The sequence below is a fragment of the Cucurbitaria berberidis genome, assembly GCF_010015615.1.
Source record: "Cucurbitaria berberidis CBS 394.84 unplaced genomic scaffold K460scaffold_5, whole genome shotgun sequence".
NCBI lineage: Eukaryota > Fungi > Ascomycota > Dothideomycetes > Pleosporales > Cucurbitariaceae > Cucurbitaria > Cucurbitaria berberidis.
Genome location: NW_024468939.1, coordinates 900,752 through 920,159, shown reverse-complemented (window position 1 = coordinate 920,159; position 19,408 = coordinate 900,752). Strand labels below are relative to the sequence as shown.

At 39.7% G+C, this 19,408-nt stretch overlaps 4 protein-coding genes across 4 annotated transcripts; 3 read left to right on the top strand and 1 right to left on the bottom strand.

Annotated features, from left to right (window-relative positions):
* Positions 1-8,384: 8,384 nt before the first annotated feature.
* K460DRAFT_293268 (uncharacterized protein) lies at positions 8,385-13,154 on the top strand (the record flags this gene model as incomplete). The annotated part of the gene is made up of 1 exon (XM_040929402.1): positions 8,385-13,154. One exon carries the CDS (start codon positions 8,385-8,387, stop codon positions 13,152-13,154), a length of 4,770 nt encoding a protein of 1,589 aa, XP_040784225.1.
* A 763-nt stretch (positions 13,155-13,917) lies between these two features.
* Positions 13,918-14,715, top strand: K460DRAFT_344705 (uncharacterized protein; the record flags this gene model as incomplete). Its single annotated transcript, XM_040931261.1, has 1 exon — positions 13,918-14,715. One exon carries the CDS (start codon positions 13,918-13,920, stop codon positions 14,656-14,658), a length of 741 nt encoding a protein of 246 aa, XP_040784224.1. The 3' UTR covers positions 14,659-14,715.
* On the bottom strand, positions 14,699-15,216 carry K460DRAFT_409117 (uncharacterized protein; the record flags this gene model as incomplete). The annotated part of the gene is made up of 2 exons (XM_040937221.1): positions 14,699-14,951; positions 15,014-15,216. 2 exons carry the CDS (start codon positions 15,214-15,216, stop codon positions 14,699-14,701), a joined length of 456 nt encoding a protein of 151 aa, XP_040784223.1.
* A 1,459-nt stretch (positions 15,217-16,675) lies between these two features.
* K460DRAFT_379700 (glycoside hydrolase family 18 protein) lies at positions 16,676-18,907 on the top strand (the record flags this gene model as incomplete). The annotated part of the gene is made up of 7 exons (XM_040935185.1): positions 16,676-17,410; positions 17,475-17,684; positions 17,737-17,822; positions 17,871-18,010; positions 18,067-18,127; positions 18,182-18,642; positions 18,756-18,907. 7 exons carry the CDS (start codon positions 16,676-16,678, stop codon positions 18,905-18,907), a joined length of 1,845 nt encoding a protein of 614 aa, XP_040784222.1.
* Between the last annotated feature and the right edge of the window lie 501 nt (positions 18,908-19,408).

Genomic DNA, 19,408 nt, shown 5'->3' with positions numbered 1-19,408 from the left:
TATTATATATATAAATAATTTTTTGTATAATTTTATCTAGCAGACTTATAAGCTATGCAGATGCTAAATTTAAAATAATTAAATTTTTTATTAAAGTAGTAAGCTATCTATATAGTATTATTATTACTATAGTATTTATATAAAAAGCTATTGCTTATATAAAGTAAATATAAAATAGTTTAGTTATACTTAGATTTTATATAAGCACAGTTATTGCAGAAACTATTATTTTTATTAGTAAAAGCTATATATATATTGCTATTTATAATATATATATTATATAAATATTAATTATTATATTATAATAGTTTAAGTATTTGTGCATTTATATAGTTTTACTTTAAATAATTTTAATATATAATATATTATTGCTTTTTAAGTAGTATTTACTGCATATATATTTATACTAGTGTATAGTTTAAATATTTATTAATTGCAGTATAGTAGTTGTATAAAAATTTTATATATATAAAAATTTTTGTAATTTTTCTATATTATTTATAATAGTTTTAAATATACTGCTATTTTTCTATTATAGATAAAATGTACCTAGTATGCTTTTTAGTATACTAATTATATTTTATATTATTATTTAAAGTTAAGTATTTTTTTTATTATATAAAATAGCAAGTGCAGATATTATTAATAAGTTTAGTAATTCTAAGTAGCTTAAATAAATTAAGTTTTTTATTATTGCTACTGCTTACTAAGCTATAATTATTTTTATTTAAAAATTATTATAGTTCTAGAAATATTTTTTAAAATATAAAATTAATAGGTAGTTTGTAACTAGTTATAGCAGTATTACTATTACTAAGCTAAAGCTATAAATTAAAAATAATATTTTTAAGCAAAGTATTATTACTATTATTAAAAAAGCTAAATAAGCTATTTCTATTGCTTTTATTAGTAAAATTAATAATTGTATTTTTATTTTAAAAAGTGCTGTTATTTTTATTAGTAAAATTAATAGTTATATATATTTATATAAGTGCATTTAATAACTACGCAGTACTATTAAAGTATTATATAATTAATTATAAATTAAATATAATATTATGCGCTAATTAGTTTATAAAGTAGTTTTTAGAAGTATGTATTTTTAAAATTTAAAAAAAATTTATTTATTTATTTAAAAAATAAAATTTTACAATTTAAATAAATTTAAAATATAAATTTATATTTAGTAGCTGCTTTTTTTTTGCCTAAAATTAAGTTGCCTATTAGTAATTAAGCATATAAAAGTAAAGTAAAATAATAGTAAAAATAAAAAGTAGTATATTTAAATATTATTAGTATACTATTTTTTTAAATTATATTAATAGTACTAGTATATATACTAGTAACAGGTTTAGTTTTTCTAGAAAATAATTTTAGCATTATTAGTAATATTAGTTAGTTTAAATAATGTATATAAAATTTTATATATATATTACTTTTTATATTTATTCTGCAAAGCTTTTATTATTAAAAAATTTATTTATAAAAGCAGATAGCGCAAAAAAATAGCTATTAAAAGCAAATATAGCATTATTATTGCTATTACTATTATCGTTGCTATTTAAATTAAGTACTATATTTAGTACTTAAACAAGTTTTTATAGTATACAGTTATTAATATACTAATTATAAAAATAAGTATTATTTATACTAGTTATATTATTAATACAAGCTATAAAAATGCGCCTAATTTATTTAATATTAAAATACTAAATTTAGCAAATATTTTTGCTATCTGCATATAAAAAATATATAATATATTTTTATAAAAAGTAAAGTTTTTATTAGCTAATAATAGCGCAGAATTTAAAAAATATAGTAATATAAACTTATACTTTTTACGCATTATTTTTACTAAAATTAGGTTTTTTACTATAAAAAGCTTTATAAAAAGTTTTTTTATTTTATAGCATTTTTATAAAAGCTTAGTTTTTTTTATTAATAGCTTTTTATATAATATATATTTAAAAGTTTTTTAGTAAGGTAGTACTGCGCAGTATTTCTTTAGTACAGTTAATAATAAATTTAATTATATTAAAAAAAAGTATAAAATTTTTAATTATAGCTAAAGTATATTTGCGTATAATTTAATAAAAATACTTAATTACGCTAATTATATAGTAAGCGTATAAAATACTAAATTTAATAGTAATATTTTTGCTATTGCAAAAAGCCTAAATAAAATATTATAAAAATTTATTATTGCATTATATGCAAATAATAAGTTTGCTGTATTTTATAAATATATATATAATAAATATAATAAAAAATTTTGCAATTTTATCTTTAGTAATAAATAGAATAACCTAAGTAAATTAAGTAATATTATTAATAAAAAATAGTATATATTTTTCGCCTTTTAAACTTAAAATAAAATATAGTTTTTATATATTTACAGTAATAAGTTGCCTAAATTTTTTATAGTAATAGTAGGCTAAATTGTAAGGGATTTTATAAAAAGCGCAAGTAGTATAATAAATAAAATAAATATTTTTAATTTTAGCTTTAATTTATATATTTATAATTTTAAGTTTTTTACTTATTTTAAGTAGTATTTATATACTATTAAAACTTAAGTAATTAAAATAATAATGCTTTAACTAAATTAAATTATTAAAATTAATAGCAGCAGTAGCAATAGGAAGCATAAGTAAGCACTAAAATTAAAATATATAAATATTTACTTAAAAGTAAAGCAAAGTATATATAAATTTTATTTTATTATTTTTTTTATATATTTTTATAGCGGCGCCTGTAACTACAATAATAAAATTTAACTATATAAAAAGCAATAAAAATAGCAAATTGCAGCGTGCTTAAAAAGCATATTATATATTATATTTCTATAAATAAAAGTAAAGTCAACGCTAGCGCGGATCATACAACGCAGTAGAAGAATTTAATATAAAATTACAGTTTAAGTACTATACTTAGCACTTTAATATAGTATTAAAGTAGTAAAGTTTATATAATATTAAGCTAGCTAAATAAATTATTAAAACTAATAATTGCTATTAGCAGACTTAATACATTATTATTTAAAAATTGTAGGAATATAATTATTAACTCTTAATAGTAACTAATTTATTTAGGCAATGCTAGGCAAGTTAAATTAAATTAAAATAGAGTGTTTAGTTAAGTTTGCAAACTATTATTATTAAATTATAAATAAATTTTTAGCTTAAAATTAGGAATTTAGTTTAGTTATAAGCTTGCGTTTTAACTAATATTTTTTTAAAAAAAAGTAAGCAACTTAATTAGTAATAGTATATAAAGTATTAATTAAAATTCTAGTTTAGCAAGTTAGCTTAAAAAAAATTATAAATTATAGTATTTTGTATAATTTTTAATAAGTTGTAATAGTTAAAAGCAAAAAACTGCAAGCAGCAGTTTTAAATGTACAATATATATATAAAAAGATGCTTTTTTTTTATACAATTATCTTATATTTTTGCAATAAGCTATATTAATTACTAACTACTATGCTACCAACGCTATTTATATAATATTTATTAACAATTTCTTGCTTTATATTTTATTGTGTTTTTAGTATTTGTAAGAAGGCCTAAACTCTAGGCTAGTTTTTTGCTATATAAAACTAGCACTTTAAACTAGTACTAATAAGTATTTAAGTGCTCTAGCAAGCTTAAACAAATTTTTTAAAAATTAAATATTAAGCTTTTTTGCATACTAAAGTACTTTACGCTTAATTATATTTTTTTTAAAAATTTTATTAGCTTAAAAAAGCTTTGCTAAAAAAAATTAAATATATTAGCTATATTTATTATTAGCTGCTAAATATAAATTTTTTACTATAGTTTAACTATTTTTTAAAAGGCTTTTATTACTAATTAGCAAGCTAAGTTTAAAGCTTTTTATTTAATTTTTTAGCATAAAAAGCTTATTTAAAAACTATACTAATAAGTATTTTTGTACTGCTGCAGTTACTAGCAATTTAATAATTAAAAGTAATAGCTTTTTGCAGCTGTAGAAATTATTTAAATATTTAAATAAAATAGAAATTTTAATAAAAAAGCAAGTAATTAAGCTAAGTATAAAAAAGAAAAATAGCGCTAGTAAAAAAAAAAGTAAAAAAGCAATTAAGCATTAGAGCTAATATTGCAAGAAAAATTATTATTAGTATTAGTATTAGTATTAGCGTTAGCATTGCTGTTATTGCTTAAAAGCCTAGTATTAGTTAGCTATTTAGTAGTTTAATATTATACTAAATATTTAAATATATGCTTAGAAATTATTAAAAAAAACTGCGCTTTGGCAGTTAAAGTTACATTAAAAGTTAGAAGTTTATTATTTAATAATTCTAAAAATAAAAATACGCAATATACAGTAAAAAATACTAATAATATAAGCTATTAATAATATATTAGGTCCCGTTTTCGCGGGATTATATATTATATAATTTAAAAATAACAAATTTGCTATATAAATTAGTAATAACAAATTTAATATTACTTACACTAATAATATTAAATTAAAATTTTTATTTATATTTTCTAATAGTTTTTCTGCAAAGCTTAAGTTTAAAAAAATAAATAAATTATTAATAATATAATAAAAAGCACTACTATTACAAATTTAATAATTAAAAAAAATTAGTAATATTAAAACTGCATATACAGTTTATATAAATAATTTATTAATTTTATTTAAATTTTATATACTTTAGCTATTACTATTTGCAATAGCCTTTTTTGTACCTGTTTCTAGCTTATATTTATAATTTTATTATATATTAAATATAAAAAAGCAGTTAAAAGTAAAGTATATATATTTAAAATTTAAAATATAAAAAAAATTAAAATTAAAATTATTAATTGCTATTGCAATTATGCGCTTAAAATAAAAATTATTAGTAATAATAAAATTAAAATTATAACTTTTACTTATACTTTTAGTATTTTTAATATTTTTAGTATTTTATTGCTTTTTGCAATAAATAACTTTAATATATTTAAATTTACTATATTTAGTATATTTAAAAGTATTAGGCTTGCTAATATAGTAATAAGTTTTAATAGTATAACTAGTATAACTATAGTAATTATATATAAAGCTATTGTTTATATTACAGTTACTATTTTTATTATTATTATTATTTTTGCTTTTTTTATTGCTATTATTCTTACTATTGCTGTTAGTATAAGCATTACTAATAGTATTATTAAATTTATTTTTAATAATATTTTAAGCATTTTTATAATTATTAGCGTACTTAATAATAAAATTTTAGTAGTTTACTTAAATTTTTTAAGTAATAACTTTTTTTTTAAAATAAAAAAAGTCCTAAATTTTAATAAAAGTATAATACTATTATAAAAAAATTTTTTATTAATTTTATAAATTAAAATAGTATAAGTAAAAAAGCTTTTAGTAGCGTTAATATTTTTATAATAGCACTTAAACTTAGTAAAAAGCAGGCAGATAATAGAAAAATTTATAAATATAAAAATATTTAGCTTTACTTTAGTATAGTAAATAATAATTAAATTTAAAGTTTAATATATTTTAGTAATATTAGCTTAAGCTATATAAGGCTTTTTTTTTTATTTATTATTAAATTTATTTTAAATATAATCTTTTATAGCATTTTTAAAAAAATAAAAAGCAGTAAGTAACTTTTTATAATATTTATTATAAAATTAAAGCTTAAGCTTATAAATTTTAAGCTTAGCTTTGTATTTAAATTAAACAGTATTATTATTATTATTAAATAAAGTAATAATGCTAAAAAAAAAGTATTAACTTTTAAAAAGCAATATTATAGCTTTAAATATAGTTTTAGTATATAAAAAAATAAATTTAATAAGCTTAAAATACTAAACTGTAAAACTATTATAGTAGTTAAGTAAGCTTTATTAAGTAGTAACTTTTTTAAAAATATGCTTTTATTTATAAAAATTATTAAAACTAATTAATTTAATAAAATTTTTGCTAAGCGCTTGCTTAGTATTAATTATAAATAAAAATATATTTAATATTATACTATACTTAATATAGTAGTGCTTTAGTAAGTTAGATAAATATAGTAATTTTTAAGTAATATAATAATTAAGCAATTTAAATAAGTTAATATAAATACTATAGTTTTAAAATTAATTTTATAATTAAAAAGTAATTAATATAGTTGCGCGATAGTAGCGCAGAAAAAGTATAATTTATTATAACTAAATTGCGCGTAAGTGCGCAAAAAAGCTTATAATTTATAAAACTAAAAAAAAATAATTATATTAATAATATTTTATATATAAAAGGAAATTATGTTTATATATAGAAGGGAATAAAACTAGAATAAGCTAGTCTGTATATAGACTAGCGTGTTGGGCATATGATGAATCACGTGTTAGGAATTTAAACCAACACTTTCCGGCTCTTATTGGTGGTCATCCCAAACGTGACCTACTGTTTGAAGACTAGCATCATCAGGTGATTAGAACGCTATGCGGATATCCGTTCTTTAGCACACGAGCAGCGCACGAATGATCATGCAAAGATGGGTCAGACGAGCTCGGTAGCTTGGGTTGCGACCTGGGTGGTGGGATGAACTTGAAAAAGACCGCCCTCCGCCCGAGGCGCGGGTGAAACAGTTGAGGTCAGTAAAGGACCGACCTTGTTTGCCATCTTCGTCAAAGGCAAGTTTGGAAAAGGTCTGAATCGCGATATTACGAAGTTTTTGATGCGTTGGCAGTGGCGAGGGAGATCAAGAACTCAGCCTCATTTTGCTGCCACTAACGGCCCAATTTCATGCACCTAGCCACACCTCAGCTTGCTTGACACCGGGCTGTCCGGCTCCAGGTTCGGCACCTCATGACTACCTACGACGAAATCCTGCAGGCTCTTCGGCAACGTATGGAAGTGGTCACAAGAATAGAAGCAAATGTCGTAGGAAGTGTTGGATGTGTCTCGCGGAAATGGCTCAGAAGCGCATATGACTCTTCTGCATGGGAAAAGACTAGACTCCCGTCTGCGGGTCCTGATTGAACAGTCAGACAACCCTCGACGGTGAAGGGTTCTCAACGATTCTGCCTTTGCGCCCATTTGAGAGAGCTGCATGTGTCCCGTCAATGCCCTAGAGTGCCCCCTCTCTGAGCTCAACACACGCGCAGGTTGACTGGTGGTCGTCGCATATCAAGCAATGGCTGAGTTGGGCATTCAGTACGTAGCTGACTACGTACGCTTTGCAAACGAGCATCGACGTATTCCGAAGGCCACAAAAGGAGGCCTCTCGCTAGGTTTCTTACCTCAGCTCGCGAGCACGACAGCCCCGTCACGGGGCGAGTCTGAAAAGGCGATAACAAGCGTAAGGCTTGGGATAGGGTCCCTAGGCCTTTGAAACGGCATAATGTTGGTGGGTAAACGACGAGTAGAGGCGACCGGGGAACCAATTGGACTCCCTTCTTGGCGGGCGCCACGCAAGGTTTGTTTGCGAATCGTCGCCCACCATTGCCATCCAGCAACTCGACTGGTTGCCCTCTCCTCTCGAGCCTCCACCCGTCCATCCAAGCGCAAGCGCCCGTAAATGAACCAGAATGCTCCGTGCCAGGGTCAGCCCAACTTCGCAAGGCCGCCGGCGTCGATATGGCTGCTTAGGGTTTGCGCGTCTTGATGCGCATGTCGCGACGTACATTATACATACCCAGAGCGTGCACTCACCCCGCAACATTCGTCAAGTGCTCCGGACCAACAGATCGCAATTTTCAGCTGATTATAGTAACTTCCCCACCGCATAAGCCAGGTGTACCTGGGACGAGCCTCCGGACTGGCCTTGTGCTTTCGAGACGCCGCGGACCTGCCCCACTGAGGCAACCTAACGGTAGAATCCCTACGCTTGGACAGACGACACTGAAGAAAGAATAGACGGGACGCGTGAGCTACCGCTGGTGTACGAGTATAACACCGCTCGGCCTCTCGTGTTGCTTGTACGCAATTCTGCCGATTTCGCCTCACCTTTGCACAGCCACGCCACACCATTGTCGCTCTCGCCGGCAGATGTGGCGTATCGTACGAAAGAAGCGCTCCAAGACCTGACCGCAAGTCTGTACCAAGACGTAGGACACATTGTATCTTCTTGCCGGATGACTTATATTGATGGACTTGCAATCCACGTTCCTGAAATATATCCGTTTTGCCACCCCCGTCCCGCCATCCTAGTCTTCCCGCCATCACCCGCTCCGTCAAATCGCTTGACGGCCTCGTCCCGAGCTGAGTATTGCTGACGGTCCCGAGCACTCGATTCTCTGGTAACCCCGCCGCGTCAAATCCCATTCCTAGAGTCTCACAGGTCGATAAGCACATGCCTTCATGAGTTACTCGGCGCACACAAGCCTCCGTTGTATATCTAGCTGGGTCACACAAGGCTACCCGACATGGCTTCCTATAAGTCGCAATTCGCTCCCCCAAGAAGGATGGAGGACCGAGCGCCCACCACTCGGTTGCCGCAACGATCTGTTACTCCTACCACAATCACATCCCAATTACCCACCCCGAGCCAGTCCAAACTACAGAAGAGGAGGCCCTCGCGAGACGACCAGGCGTACCCCCGAGGCCCTACCAGCCAAAAAGGGCCTGTGCAGACAGTCAGCTCCCGCCAGGGAAGCAGCAGTCGCGCAGTACCTATGAACCTCCAGAAACCGGGCATGATAAGTTCAAAACCAACGCCTCAAAGTTCGACATCTCGTTTACCCAAGCTTGAAGTACCCGCAAGTACTCGCACGCCTTCACTTGCCTCGGGATCTTCCGCATCAACAATTGAAAGCCCGCGATCCAATGTATTGAGAAGGAAGCAAACGAACGTTGGAGTCGCAAACAGCAGGCAAGCTTCCCGGATCCGGGACGATTCGATGTCATCCCAAGACGACGACAGGCAGCAATTTGAGTGTATACCTGGTGGCTACAAGGATCCTTTCTCCGAGACTGTTCTCGGAATCTCGTTACCACCATCTTCGACCATTCTAGCTCATTCAGAAGCTGAGATTCAAATATACGGCAATGGTCTTTACGACTATGAGATTGGCCCGACAGACATCTTACCCCTACCAACGCCACAGTATGCGCTCTCTGCAACACCATCAACACGTTACTCGGGGTCTCCTGGCCCATTCAGCATTTCTTCGACTCCCACATCCATGTCATCATACTCACCTGGGGCTACGCTATCGAAAACGTCGCTGCGGACAATGCAGGCTAGTCCGCTGCAGAACAGACCACCAGCGACCCGGCATAGAACTCCTGATGAAAATAACCCTCGACATCCTCATACGCTTTCTACTGTCCGCGAGTCTTCGACTTCCTCATCATCTGCGTCCACTGTCATTATAGAATGTGGAAGGCCCAAAGAGAAGCAATCGCCGAGCCGACTTGCTGCGTTGCCTCAAAGTCCTCAAGTACCGGCTGGCTTCCAATCCTCAGAGAACTCTCGCGTGCAAGCCCCCCCTGAGTTTGCTCACCTTGCGGATCAGTCGCCGGTATCGCTACCTGCACCTAGACGGCCTTCAAGGCCAAGCAGGGATGGTACGCCAGAGATTGTCGGACTTCGAGGCCCGTCACCCGTTATTCAAAGCAATATGGCCCACTTTCCCGCATCACATAGACGCACCAGCTCTACTGAGTCCAAGTCTGCGCCAATGCCAGCTGCGAGATCGAAGATGAGTGTTCCAACGAAGCCATCCTCTCGGCTTCCTTCATCAAACTCGCCCTTACCCGCCGCAACTCGTGCGCCGACGCGTGGGCCAACACCCGATATTCAGAGTGATCGTGAGACGCGAAGATCTAGTACGCTTCCAGCCCCCGCCCCAGCTCCTAGCCCAGGAAAAACGTCGAGGTTTGGCTTCTTCAGCCGTCGCACCAAGACGGAGCCAACTGCTTCAGCCGCGAAAACAGAGAGCAAGCTTCATCGACGCGGGCCAGCAGCAGGCACTGGTCACGAAGGCTATGGCAGATACGCTGTAAGAGGCCGAAGTGGAAGCTCGGTCAGTGCTACTAGCATCGGGCGGTCAGCCAGTGCAGGTACTACCTCTGAAAGCTTGGATCAAACACCTTCGACTCGCAAAAGCAGTATGACTAGTACCACAAGTGGGGACATGGACGACTTCTTCCTCAATCGACTCGCTCCTGTTGTTATTCGAGGTACTGGAAGCAGCTCGGAGCTGTCACGCAGTCCGGACCCCATGCAGAGCAGTAGCAGTTTGGACATCTCTGTCCGTCCCGGAGTGGAGTTGAAGAAGACAGCTAGCAACATGTCACAGTCTGCAGTCGAAAAGAACCGACCCTCATTACTGCCATCGGCGATGCCAGACACTATGCGCGGAGGATCGCCAATGAAGAAGATGACCTTGGGTCTGCGGAGGCCCTCCGAAAGCGACGATGATTCGAAGAGATCTTTCCTGCCTGCGCTATCTTCGAAACGAACGTCGCGCGCATTACAAACTGTACAACGGCCAAGCGCCCCTGCAGCCTCTGAGAAGGCACGTAATAACTCTACAAGCGACACGACTGTTGATGGCAAGGAGAGCAACTGGCTAAAGTCGTCGAAGACGAGCAAGGCAGAGAAGGACCAACCCAAGCCGTCAAAGAGGTGGAACTTTTTTCAACGAGCCCATGCCGTACCGCGCGCAGCTACCCCAGCTGTTGCCCCAGCCAGCCTTGCAAACCAAGTGCCTGTTTCCCGATCTGTCGCGCATTATGCATTCTTGGACCAGTCAGAGCTTGACCTAGATGACATCGAAGAGCTGATGAAGGAGGCTAACACCGCAGATGAAGGCACAGAGAGCGCTCTATCCGACAACGAGTCTGGGAGAAAGGAGCGAATGCAGTCTATGCTGCTACCTCCCAAACCACTACTTCCAACCAACTTCGCACCACCAACCCGTTCTGCCTCACCCAAGGTCTTCCTGCGCTCAGAAGCACAACCTCAGCAGCCGCCCAGAAAATTGACCATCAACACCACGCCTGCGCCTCCACCATCCGAGCGTCGTTCTATCGCAGACCTAACACCTATCACCGATCTCTCGCCGCCGTCGTCGCCCTTCAGTTCACCTTCGCCAGTGTCCCCAATAAGCACACCTCTTCCTGCACCCACTCCCGCCCCTGTCCCTATTTCGCCTCCTCAGCATGTCTCAGTTCCTTCCCAGAGCTTGCCTCCACCCGGTCCACCGCCTACTAGTCCACCTCCAAGGCCGAGCCGCTTGCCCCAGGTTGGTCGCATACCACAGGTGGTTTCAAGCCGCCGCCAACCGCACCGCCCTTCATCGCAGTCGTTCTCTCGTCCCTTCGCAACCGGTCAGCCTCGTCCAACTGCCCCACCTCGGAGCTCCTTCGACTCCATCGGGTCTGTGGTTGCCACTGCTGGTCCAATTGAGCCGTATCCAATTCTACGTGGATTAAGCGCCCTTACCCATGGGTCTGCTATTGCTACTATGAACTCACCCTCGGACGACTCTAATACTAGAAGCGAGTTCTTCAAGTTTCCTTCTCGCAAAAACTCTGAGGTTTCTTATTCAAGTAGCTCGGGCATCTGGAGCTTTGCTCCTGCTGCTGGAACTGCTGTAGCTCCTATCCCAGGAGCTCCATACTCTGAGGACGAACTCTGGAACGAGTATGACGATCTGCTCGACGAAGTGCTCTCGCCTGTCACTTCTCGCACCAGCGAGGACATGACCAACGTTCGGAGCCAACACCCTTCGCTTGAACCTCTCCCTCTAAAGACAAAGGCTCTGCGTGTATCTACACAGTCCGACTGTTCTGACTGCGAGGCTACAAATCCTACTCTGCATCTCCGTCGCTCTCGTTTGCTTGCTGTCTTACACTCGACGCAATCCCCGACTTCCTCTGTGTCCTTCTCTGAGTTCATTTCCGACTATGGCGAGCAAAAGATCAGCGTGATTGATCCTGTCACTGGTAGACTGAGTTTGCCCGCAAGTCCGCGGGTGTCTACGGGCTCGGCCGCGAAGCGCTCAACTCGTTCAAGTCTTCCAGCATCCTTACCGCTGAGCGCACGACACTCGAAAGCCACTATTGCCTCAAGGTCTAGCAAGGATCGTGATAGTGCCAGCACAAACAGATACAGAGATACACGTTTGATGGAGATGGCCGAAACCCAAGCGGACGGGCTATTGTCTATGGCTAATCTCCGATTTGGTGCTCTGATGACGAGCAAATGGCTCTCTTTTGGCCGTGTTCTCTTTAGCCCAGTGCACTTTGAACTTAAGGATGCGAGCGAAGACCGTGTTCTGGTCATTGACGGACTTGGCAAAGACTGGTCTTACTATTGCGCACTCACTTATCCCGAAGCAACTGTATACGACATTGGGCCCGAGCCATCCGCCGCACCGGCTGACAACACCTCTGAGCCGTGGTCGACCCTGCGAAACCATCGCCACATTTGTCACTCATCTCTCAGCAACGCCTTCCCGTTCCCCATGAACTTCTTTGCATGCGTTGTTCTCCGCTTCCCGATCGCGCTCCCTTCGAGTGTGCACCGCTTCGTCCTTTCAGAAGCCAAGCGAGTTCTCCGACCCGGAGGCTATCTGGAGTTCAGCGTTCTTGATATGGATCTTGTCAATATGGGCAACCGAGCTCGCCGTGCAGTTCGTGGCCTCAAGATGAGGATGCAGGTAGCCGATGAGAACACTTCACTCCGCAACATCAGCGATGAGATCATGGCCGGCATCGGTAGAAAAGGCTTTGTTGAATGCAATCGATGTGTTGTGGGCGTTCCTGTCGCTGGCAAACTTCCTAGGCCCGATGATACAAAGTCGTCAATCACAAAGCGGAAAGGCAGCACCGCAAGTTCGAGCAGCAAAACGAAAGGTACTCCTGCTCTGCCTAAAGGACCGAAGCCTGAAGTCTCCTTCTCCGACCTCCTCAATGTCTCCTCTCCATCTGAATCGACAGACAACGGCATCACTGACATGGTGGCGCGCGTTGGCCGCTGGTGGTATTCTCGCTGCTACGAGTCCCTCGTCCTCCCTGAAGCCGGAGAACCCGGCGCCGCAACTTCCGGCGACTTGCTTAAGAGCAGCATCTGGCGCGATGAAAACCTCGTCAACGAGTGCGAGAAGCGCGGTACAAGCTTCAAGCTCCTCATCGGGTACGCCCAAAAGCCTGAAGTCGGAGTTCGACGCACCGTCAGCGTCTAATTATTATTCCATTCTCATGAGCTGCGCTCTTTTAGTCCTGGAGGCTGTTTTTGTTCGCACAACACGTTTCTAATCGGCTGTGTTCTGATTTATTGTACTGGCGTTTTCTATCATCCTGCGTTCAAGCGTCTGCCTTTTTCCGTATACCCTCGTTCTTCACTCTTTGCATAGCGGTCACACTGTCTACGAAGAAAGCATCAGCTAATACAACAACCGGCGCAAGCCTGGAAGCATCATCATCGTTATATTATGTAATATCTCCTTTCAACCTAGTTGCGACATGCTGGTAATGGGACAACTGAACGGAAATTGAATTGGAAGAGGTGGGTTTGATGAGTAAATACCCCGGAATGTCGATATGAAACCCATTTTATGTAGATATGAGAAACGGTCTAAATTGGCCATGAGAATGAACGCAATTCGCAAATATCTTACTCAGTCGTTAAGAAAATCGCTAAACTGTATAGAGTGGTCATACACAGTGACGTCTTGATACGTCTCATTGAAGGGAGTGATAAAGGGTGAAAAAAAGCAAAAAAAACTTAGCGAGATTAGTTAATGCTTACATTCTATCTTGTACCCTCTCCCTTGCTTTAATCTTGGCGTCAATACCTATAAGTAAGCCCTCTTATCAATTATTAGTTCGTTCCATCTGACCTCTCTCACCTCATCTAGGACCTTCTCCCCTATGGCACCCCAGACGCGCAGTCAATACCGTGCTATTGCGACGAACAGCATGGAGCAACTTCCAAGAGAATCTAGAATGTGGCGCACTACCGAGCCACTGTCACTTCCTGACTCTGATCGCCATCCACTCAATAGCACAACGCCCCGGTTCTTACAATTATCTATTGAGATTCGGCTCCAAATTTACGCACAGCTAGTCGCATCTGCTCGTCCATTCCTCATTGGCAGATGCCAGGATAAGCCTCGTCGCAGTCATAATAGTAGTCCTCGCGACTTCTTTCCAGGCGAACACCATATTGAGCGAAATGATCAACCCAGTCGTCCAACACAGCCGCCGATAACCAGAGTATGCCGCCAGATCCGGGAAGAGAGCCTCCCTCTGTTTTACAGTGATAACTACTTCTGGCTGATACACAACGAATTCCAACCCGATACAAATGTTTCGCCTCGGCGCAATTTCGATCCATGGATAGCTCAGACACCACGTAACATGTTTGACGTTATGCGTCATGTTTCCTTGTGCGGCTATGTGGCATGGCCCACTCGTATTATGATAGATGTGGATCTCAAGCATCGCAGTATCACTCAAGTGCGGTCATATTCCACATACGGCGACGAGCTGAAGACATATGAGGTTTTCGTCGAACGTATCCAGGCGGCCCTTACGGCAGAAGCGCACTCGGATGGAATCACTGTGCTCAAAAGCGTACTTTTGGTGTGCGACGGCATTTGGACCTTGAGTAAAGAACACGTATCTGCACCTCCTGGATTGAGCAGATTAAGAAAGCCACGATCTGGTCCAGACTATGATTGGTAGTGGCTCTGGAATAGTTTAGGGTTAACGTCAGAATTCATGTTCAGTCTACTAGCTGCCCTAAGCCTTTTCGGCCCCTTTCGCTTGCTTCTTCGTACCAAAGTCGCCAGTCTGCTCCAAATCTACCATCTGCGAGCGGATCGTACTCAAATAGCGCTTGCCCACGCCACAATTGGTCTTGAGGATAGAGATTTATCGGCGCACCCGTAACTTTGTCTGTGTCCCGTACCCATGGTTTCTCATATGGCCGAACAATTATTGCAATACGGGGTATGATCTCTCTAAGAAGCGCCTGTCTGTATATGAGTAAGCAATAGTATAGTGGTTTCTTTGTGATGAACTAGGGATTTGAACTCACAAATCGGAAACCTGCTGGGCATACATGGGTGTGCTAGTAGATCCTTTCTCGCCCCATACACGAGGAGTTGATATGAACGCGTAGGTCGTATCTTGCGGTTGATTGTAAAGGCTGGCAGTAGGCGCATCTCCTAGAGCGTTTCGAAGTGGTTGCCGACCAGCGACCAAGTTGACTACGTTCTCCTTGAAATCTGGTGGCGGCATTTCTGGTCTGTTGTCTTGCACAAATGCTAACGTCTCCCAGAAATGGCATTGAAAGAAGAAATTAGCTTGATGTGCTACATTCAGACCTTTAATATTGAGTTTCACCATGTAAACTGCTCGGGCTGAGGCCACAGTCAAGACAGTGCAGCCCGTAAGCTCTGTTCCACTAGTTCCAATGTAACTGGCGCGATCGGTGGGAAAATCCGTGAATCTTCGCTGAGTACAATAGCTCTGGGAGGCGGCACCGTTAGCGCAAAGCCCTACTACTTCATTGTTGTTAACGTTCTTCGACATCAGGTAGTTGGATAGAGCATTAGGTTTTGTATCGGCATCTGAAAGCTTCCTTGGGAAAAGATTCTCGCTGCTGTGCGAAGTCTTGCTAAGATTGGATGTTCTGTCGTCGTTGAGAAGACCACGCCTGCTCAGTAAACCGCAGGCTAAGCCATTGCAATTGTTGGGTGCACAAAGAGGCTGACAAGGCGAGATATGCTCTGCCCCGACCACGGAAATGATATTGGCTGGGCTAAGAAAATTTTAGCCACTGTCGAGTTGAAGAAGTCTTTTGTGGCATCGAACCTCCTTGGGTAGACTAGGCCCACGGATAGCCAGTTCAACATGGAAACCAGCGAAACCCCAACAAGTATTTTCCTTGCCATACTATCTGCGTGTTCCAGGGTTTGGGAAGAAATCTTGAATAGATTAGCAGTTTCCAGGGGCAGGTAGGAATCTTCCTTATTCAGGCTTACTAACTTGACTGTACCTCACGTGTGGCCAAGGGACCTCAGTATGGGGGTTAAATGATTTGAAACTTGGGTTGAGTTGTTCTATCAATCGTTGCATATGATCTACCTATATTAGGATAATGAATAGCCTCTTTTCATTAAACCTGTCAACCTTCTAAAATGCCATGGCCATGTGGAACAAGACGACATTGTTTGTACGACAAGTAAGCCTCTGCGATGTTCTTCACCGGTCCTAAGGAATGATGTACTACCTCAATGAAAAATGCTAGGTGAGCACTAAACTAGAATTACACATATTGTGAAAGATCTAAAGGCCGCCCGTACATTCTTCCCTGCTACTGGTATTCTCCGCACCAGCTGACATTACAGGCATGATTTCAGACCCTTCGCGAAAAGCATATTAGGAATAGTTGGATCGCGAGCAATGGCCTTGGTAGGTATCTCACTGTTGCTATCTAATGCAACTTGCGAGAATGCATTGCTATGTAATCTAAAGTAATCCAAAATATTTCCGCTGTCAAAATATCTCCGCAGAATCAGCGATAGCTCAACAAGTTTTCGTAGGGACATTGGCGCTTTTGATCTCCTTTGCTCATCTATGCATACAGTCTCGGAAAATGGGAATCTTAGCACACAGCGCGTTCTTTGCTGTTCTGCAGACTCTACTTGTCCTGTCCTTACATGTTTCCGCCGCAGAAGACGTTCGCTCATGGTTCATGCCCAGGTCGACATGCACGTACTCTCAAGTGCGTGCCGACGAAGGTTGCTTTGACCTAGCAGAGCGGTGCGAAATATCCCAGTCAGACCTCGCAGAGTATAACGGCGGTGAGAGTTTTTGCGACAATCTCATGCTTGATCAGTACGTATGCTGCTCAGCTGGAACATTGCCAGACCTCACTCCGCAACCCAACACAGACGGCTCCTGTCAGACTTATGAAGTCAAAGATGGCGACAACTGTGCAGCTATCGCGGAATCCAACAAGATGTCTATCAACCAGCTGGAAGATCGTAATAAGGATACGTGGGGCTTTGGAGGATGTGAAAACATCTATGCCACTCAGAAACTATGTATCAGTACAGGAACTCAGCCCATGCCAGCCACCATTCCAAACGCTGTTTGCGGTCCTCAAGCCAACGGTACAGAGATGCCAAGCGACATGTCAAACCTGAGCAATCTGAACCCATGCCCCTTGAACGCATGCTGCAACAAATGGGGCCAGTGTGGAATTACATCTGAGTTCTGCACGGTAAGCCGATCTCAGACCGGAGCACCAGGGACTTCCGAGCCTGGAACCAATGGATGCATTTCCAACTGCGGAACGGAAATCGTCAACCAGGGGACCATGCCAACAGATTTCATTCGACTTGGATACTACGAGTCGTTTAGCCTAAGTCGTCCGTGTTTGGCGATGCGACCCTCGCAGATTCCAAAAGGATATTATACGCATTTGGTGAGCGGTTTCATTTACTCTCTCCCATGGGCCAATACAGCATGTACACTAACTCGATATTCAGCACTATGCATTTGGAAATGTAACAACCGGGTACGCTGTCGATCTGACCGGTAGTTTGGATTTGTTTGAAGAGTTCAGAGCTCTCCAAGGTGTAAAGAGAATTATGTCCTTCGGTGGGTGGGCATTCTCGACCGAGCCAGCCACTGCTCCGATCTTTCGTGAAGGTGTTTCAAACTCGCAAAGGCAAATCCTGGCTGATAATATAGCCGCTGTAAGCCAAATCTCACAATATCTGCTAAGATTTTGCTAAGTCAAATATATAGTTCATCATTGAGAATGACCTGGATGGTGTCGATTTTGATTGGGAGTACCCTGGAGCCCCTGATATCATACCACCTGCTGGTAAAAAGTAAGCGAAAATACATTCGAGGGTGTGCCTGACTGACTATGTCCCTAGTGATGGAGCCAATTACCTAGCATTTATAATGCTCGTACGTGCAGCATTACCAAACGAGAAGACAATCTCAATTGCGGCGCCTGCTTCGTACTGGTATCTGAAACAGTTTCCAATCAAAGAGTTGGCTGAGGTGCTCGATTGTAAGCATGACTGCTTAGTACCTAGTCTGGAGCTATAGCAAATTGACCCTCCACAGACATCGTGTACATGACATATGACATCCATGGGCAATGGGACTATGATAATAAGTTCGCCAAGTATGTAAGATCCTGGACTCAACATAAATTCTTGCACTGACTACTGCTATGCAGTCCAGGCTGCGCTAATGGAAATTGCTTGAGGTCGCATGTGAACTTGACAGAGATCAATTTAGCGCTCTCTATGATCACAAAGGCCGGTGTTCCAACAAACAAACTTCTGCTAGGCATGGCTCTTTACGGCAGAAGCTTCAAGATGAGCGACTCTACGTGCTACACCGAGTTATGCACCTTCACAGGTCCGGAATCAGATGCTACACCAGGCATGTGCACCGGCACCAAGGGTTACATTTCTAATTGGGAAATTCGGAGAATCCTTGGCGATCCTAGCATCCAGAAGCAAGAATATCAAACTGAGGAGGCAGGCGATATTTTGGTGTACAACTCAGATCAGTGGATATCCTGGATGAACCCAGAGACATATGATAAGCGCGCTGCGTTTGCGCGCAGTATCAATATGGCCGGTCTCTCGGATTGGGCTTTGGACTTGAACAGCTCTGCGACAGGATCTGGTGGTGATGATGACGATAGCAACAGCACCGTCTTTATCAGCCCTGACATTTATCTGGAGCCCCACCCGACGATCTATTGCATTCCGCCATGCACATTTGTCCTCCCGCCGCTGCAGCTGCCATCTTCGACCATCATTACGCCTCCAGCTGTGACCAGGACACTAAGCGAACTATACCCTTCCATTACAACTGCAAGCGATGGCATCACCAGCACTGTATTTCTCACAGTAACTGGCACCACAACGATATCGATCGCGGCGGTAACTAGGACTGAAATTGATGTGTGGAACATCAACTGGACGAACACGGATCAGACAACCTTTTCTCTAACAAGTAGCATCATATTACCCCCTATCACGTTGACTCAACAATCACTTACGACAACAATCAATGGAACAGCCTTTTCAACTAAGGGAATCGTCTATTCTTACAGCGCTGAACCTTGGCCACCTGCCACCAACAGACCGGATCCACCCCCAACGGGCTTTCCGTCGGCGATTGTGGTGTCGTCTGGTAATCCTGGCCCAACCTGTAGACCTGGCCAGATATGTGGTCGGCTTTGCCATTCGAATTGCCTTCCGAGCCCAGGTTGTATAGGGATTTGCGATTGCATTGGCCTTGGCTGTTCTAGCTGTTTGATACCGCCTTGCTCGAACTGTATAGGCCAAGGTTGTGCCGGAAAGGGCAGAGACCGAGGCGGCGGCGGAGGTAGTGACGGTAATCCGGAGGAGACATCATGTTCGACGAAAGCTACTGTTACAGATTGCTC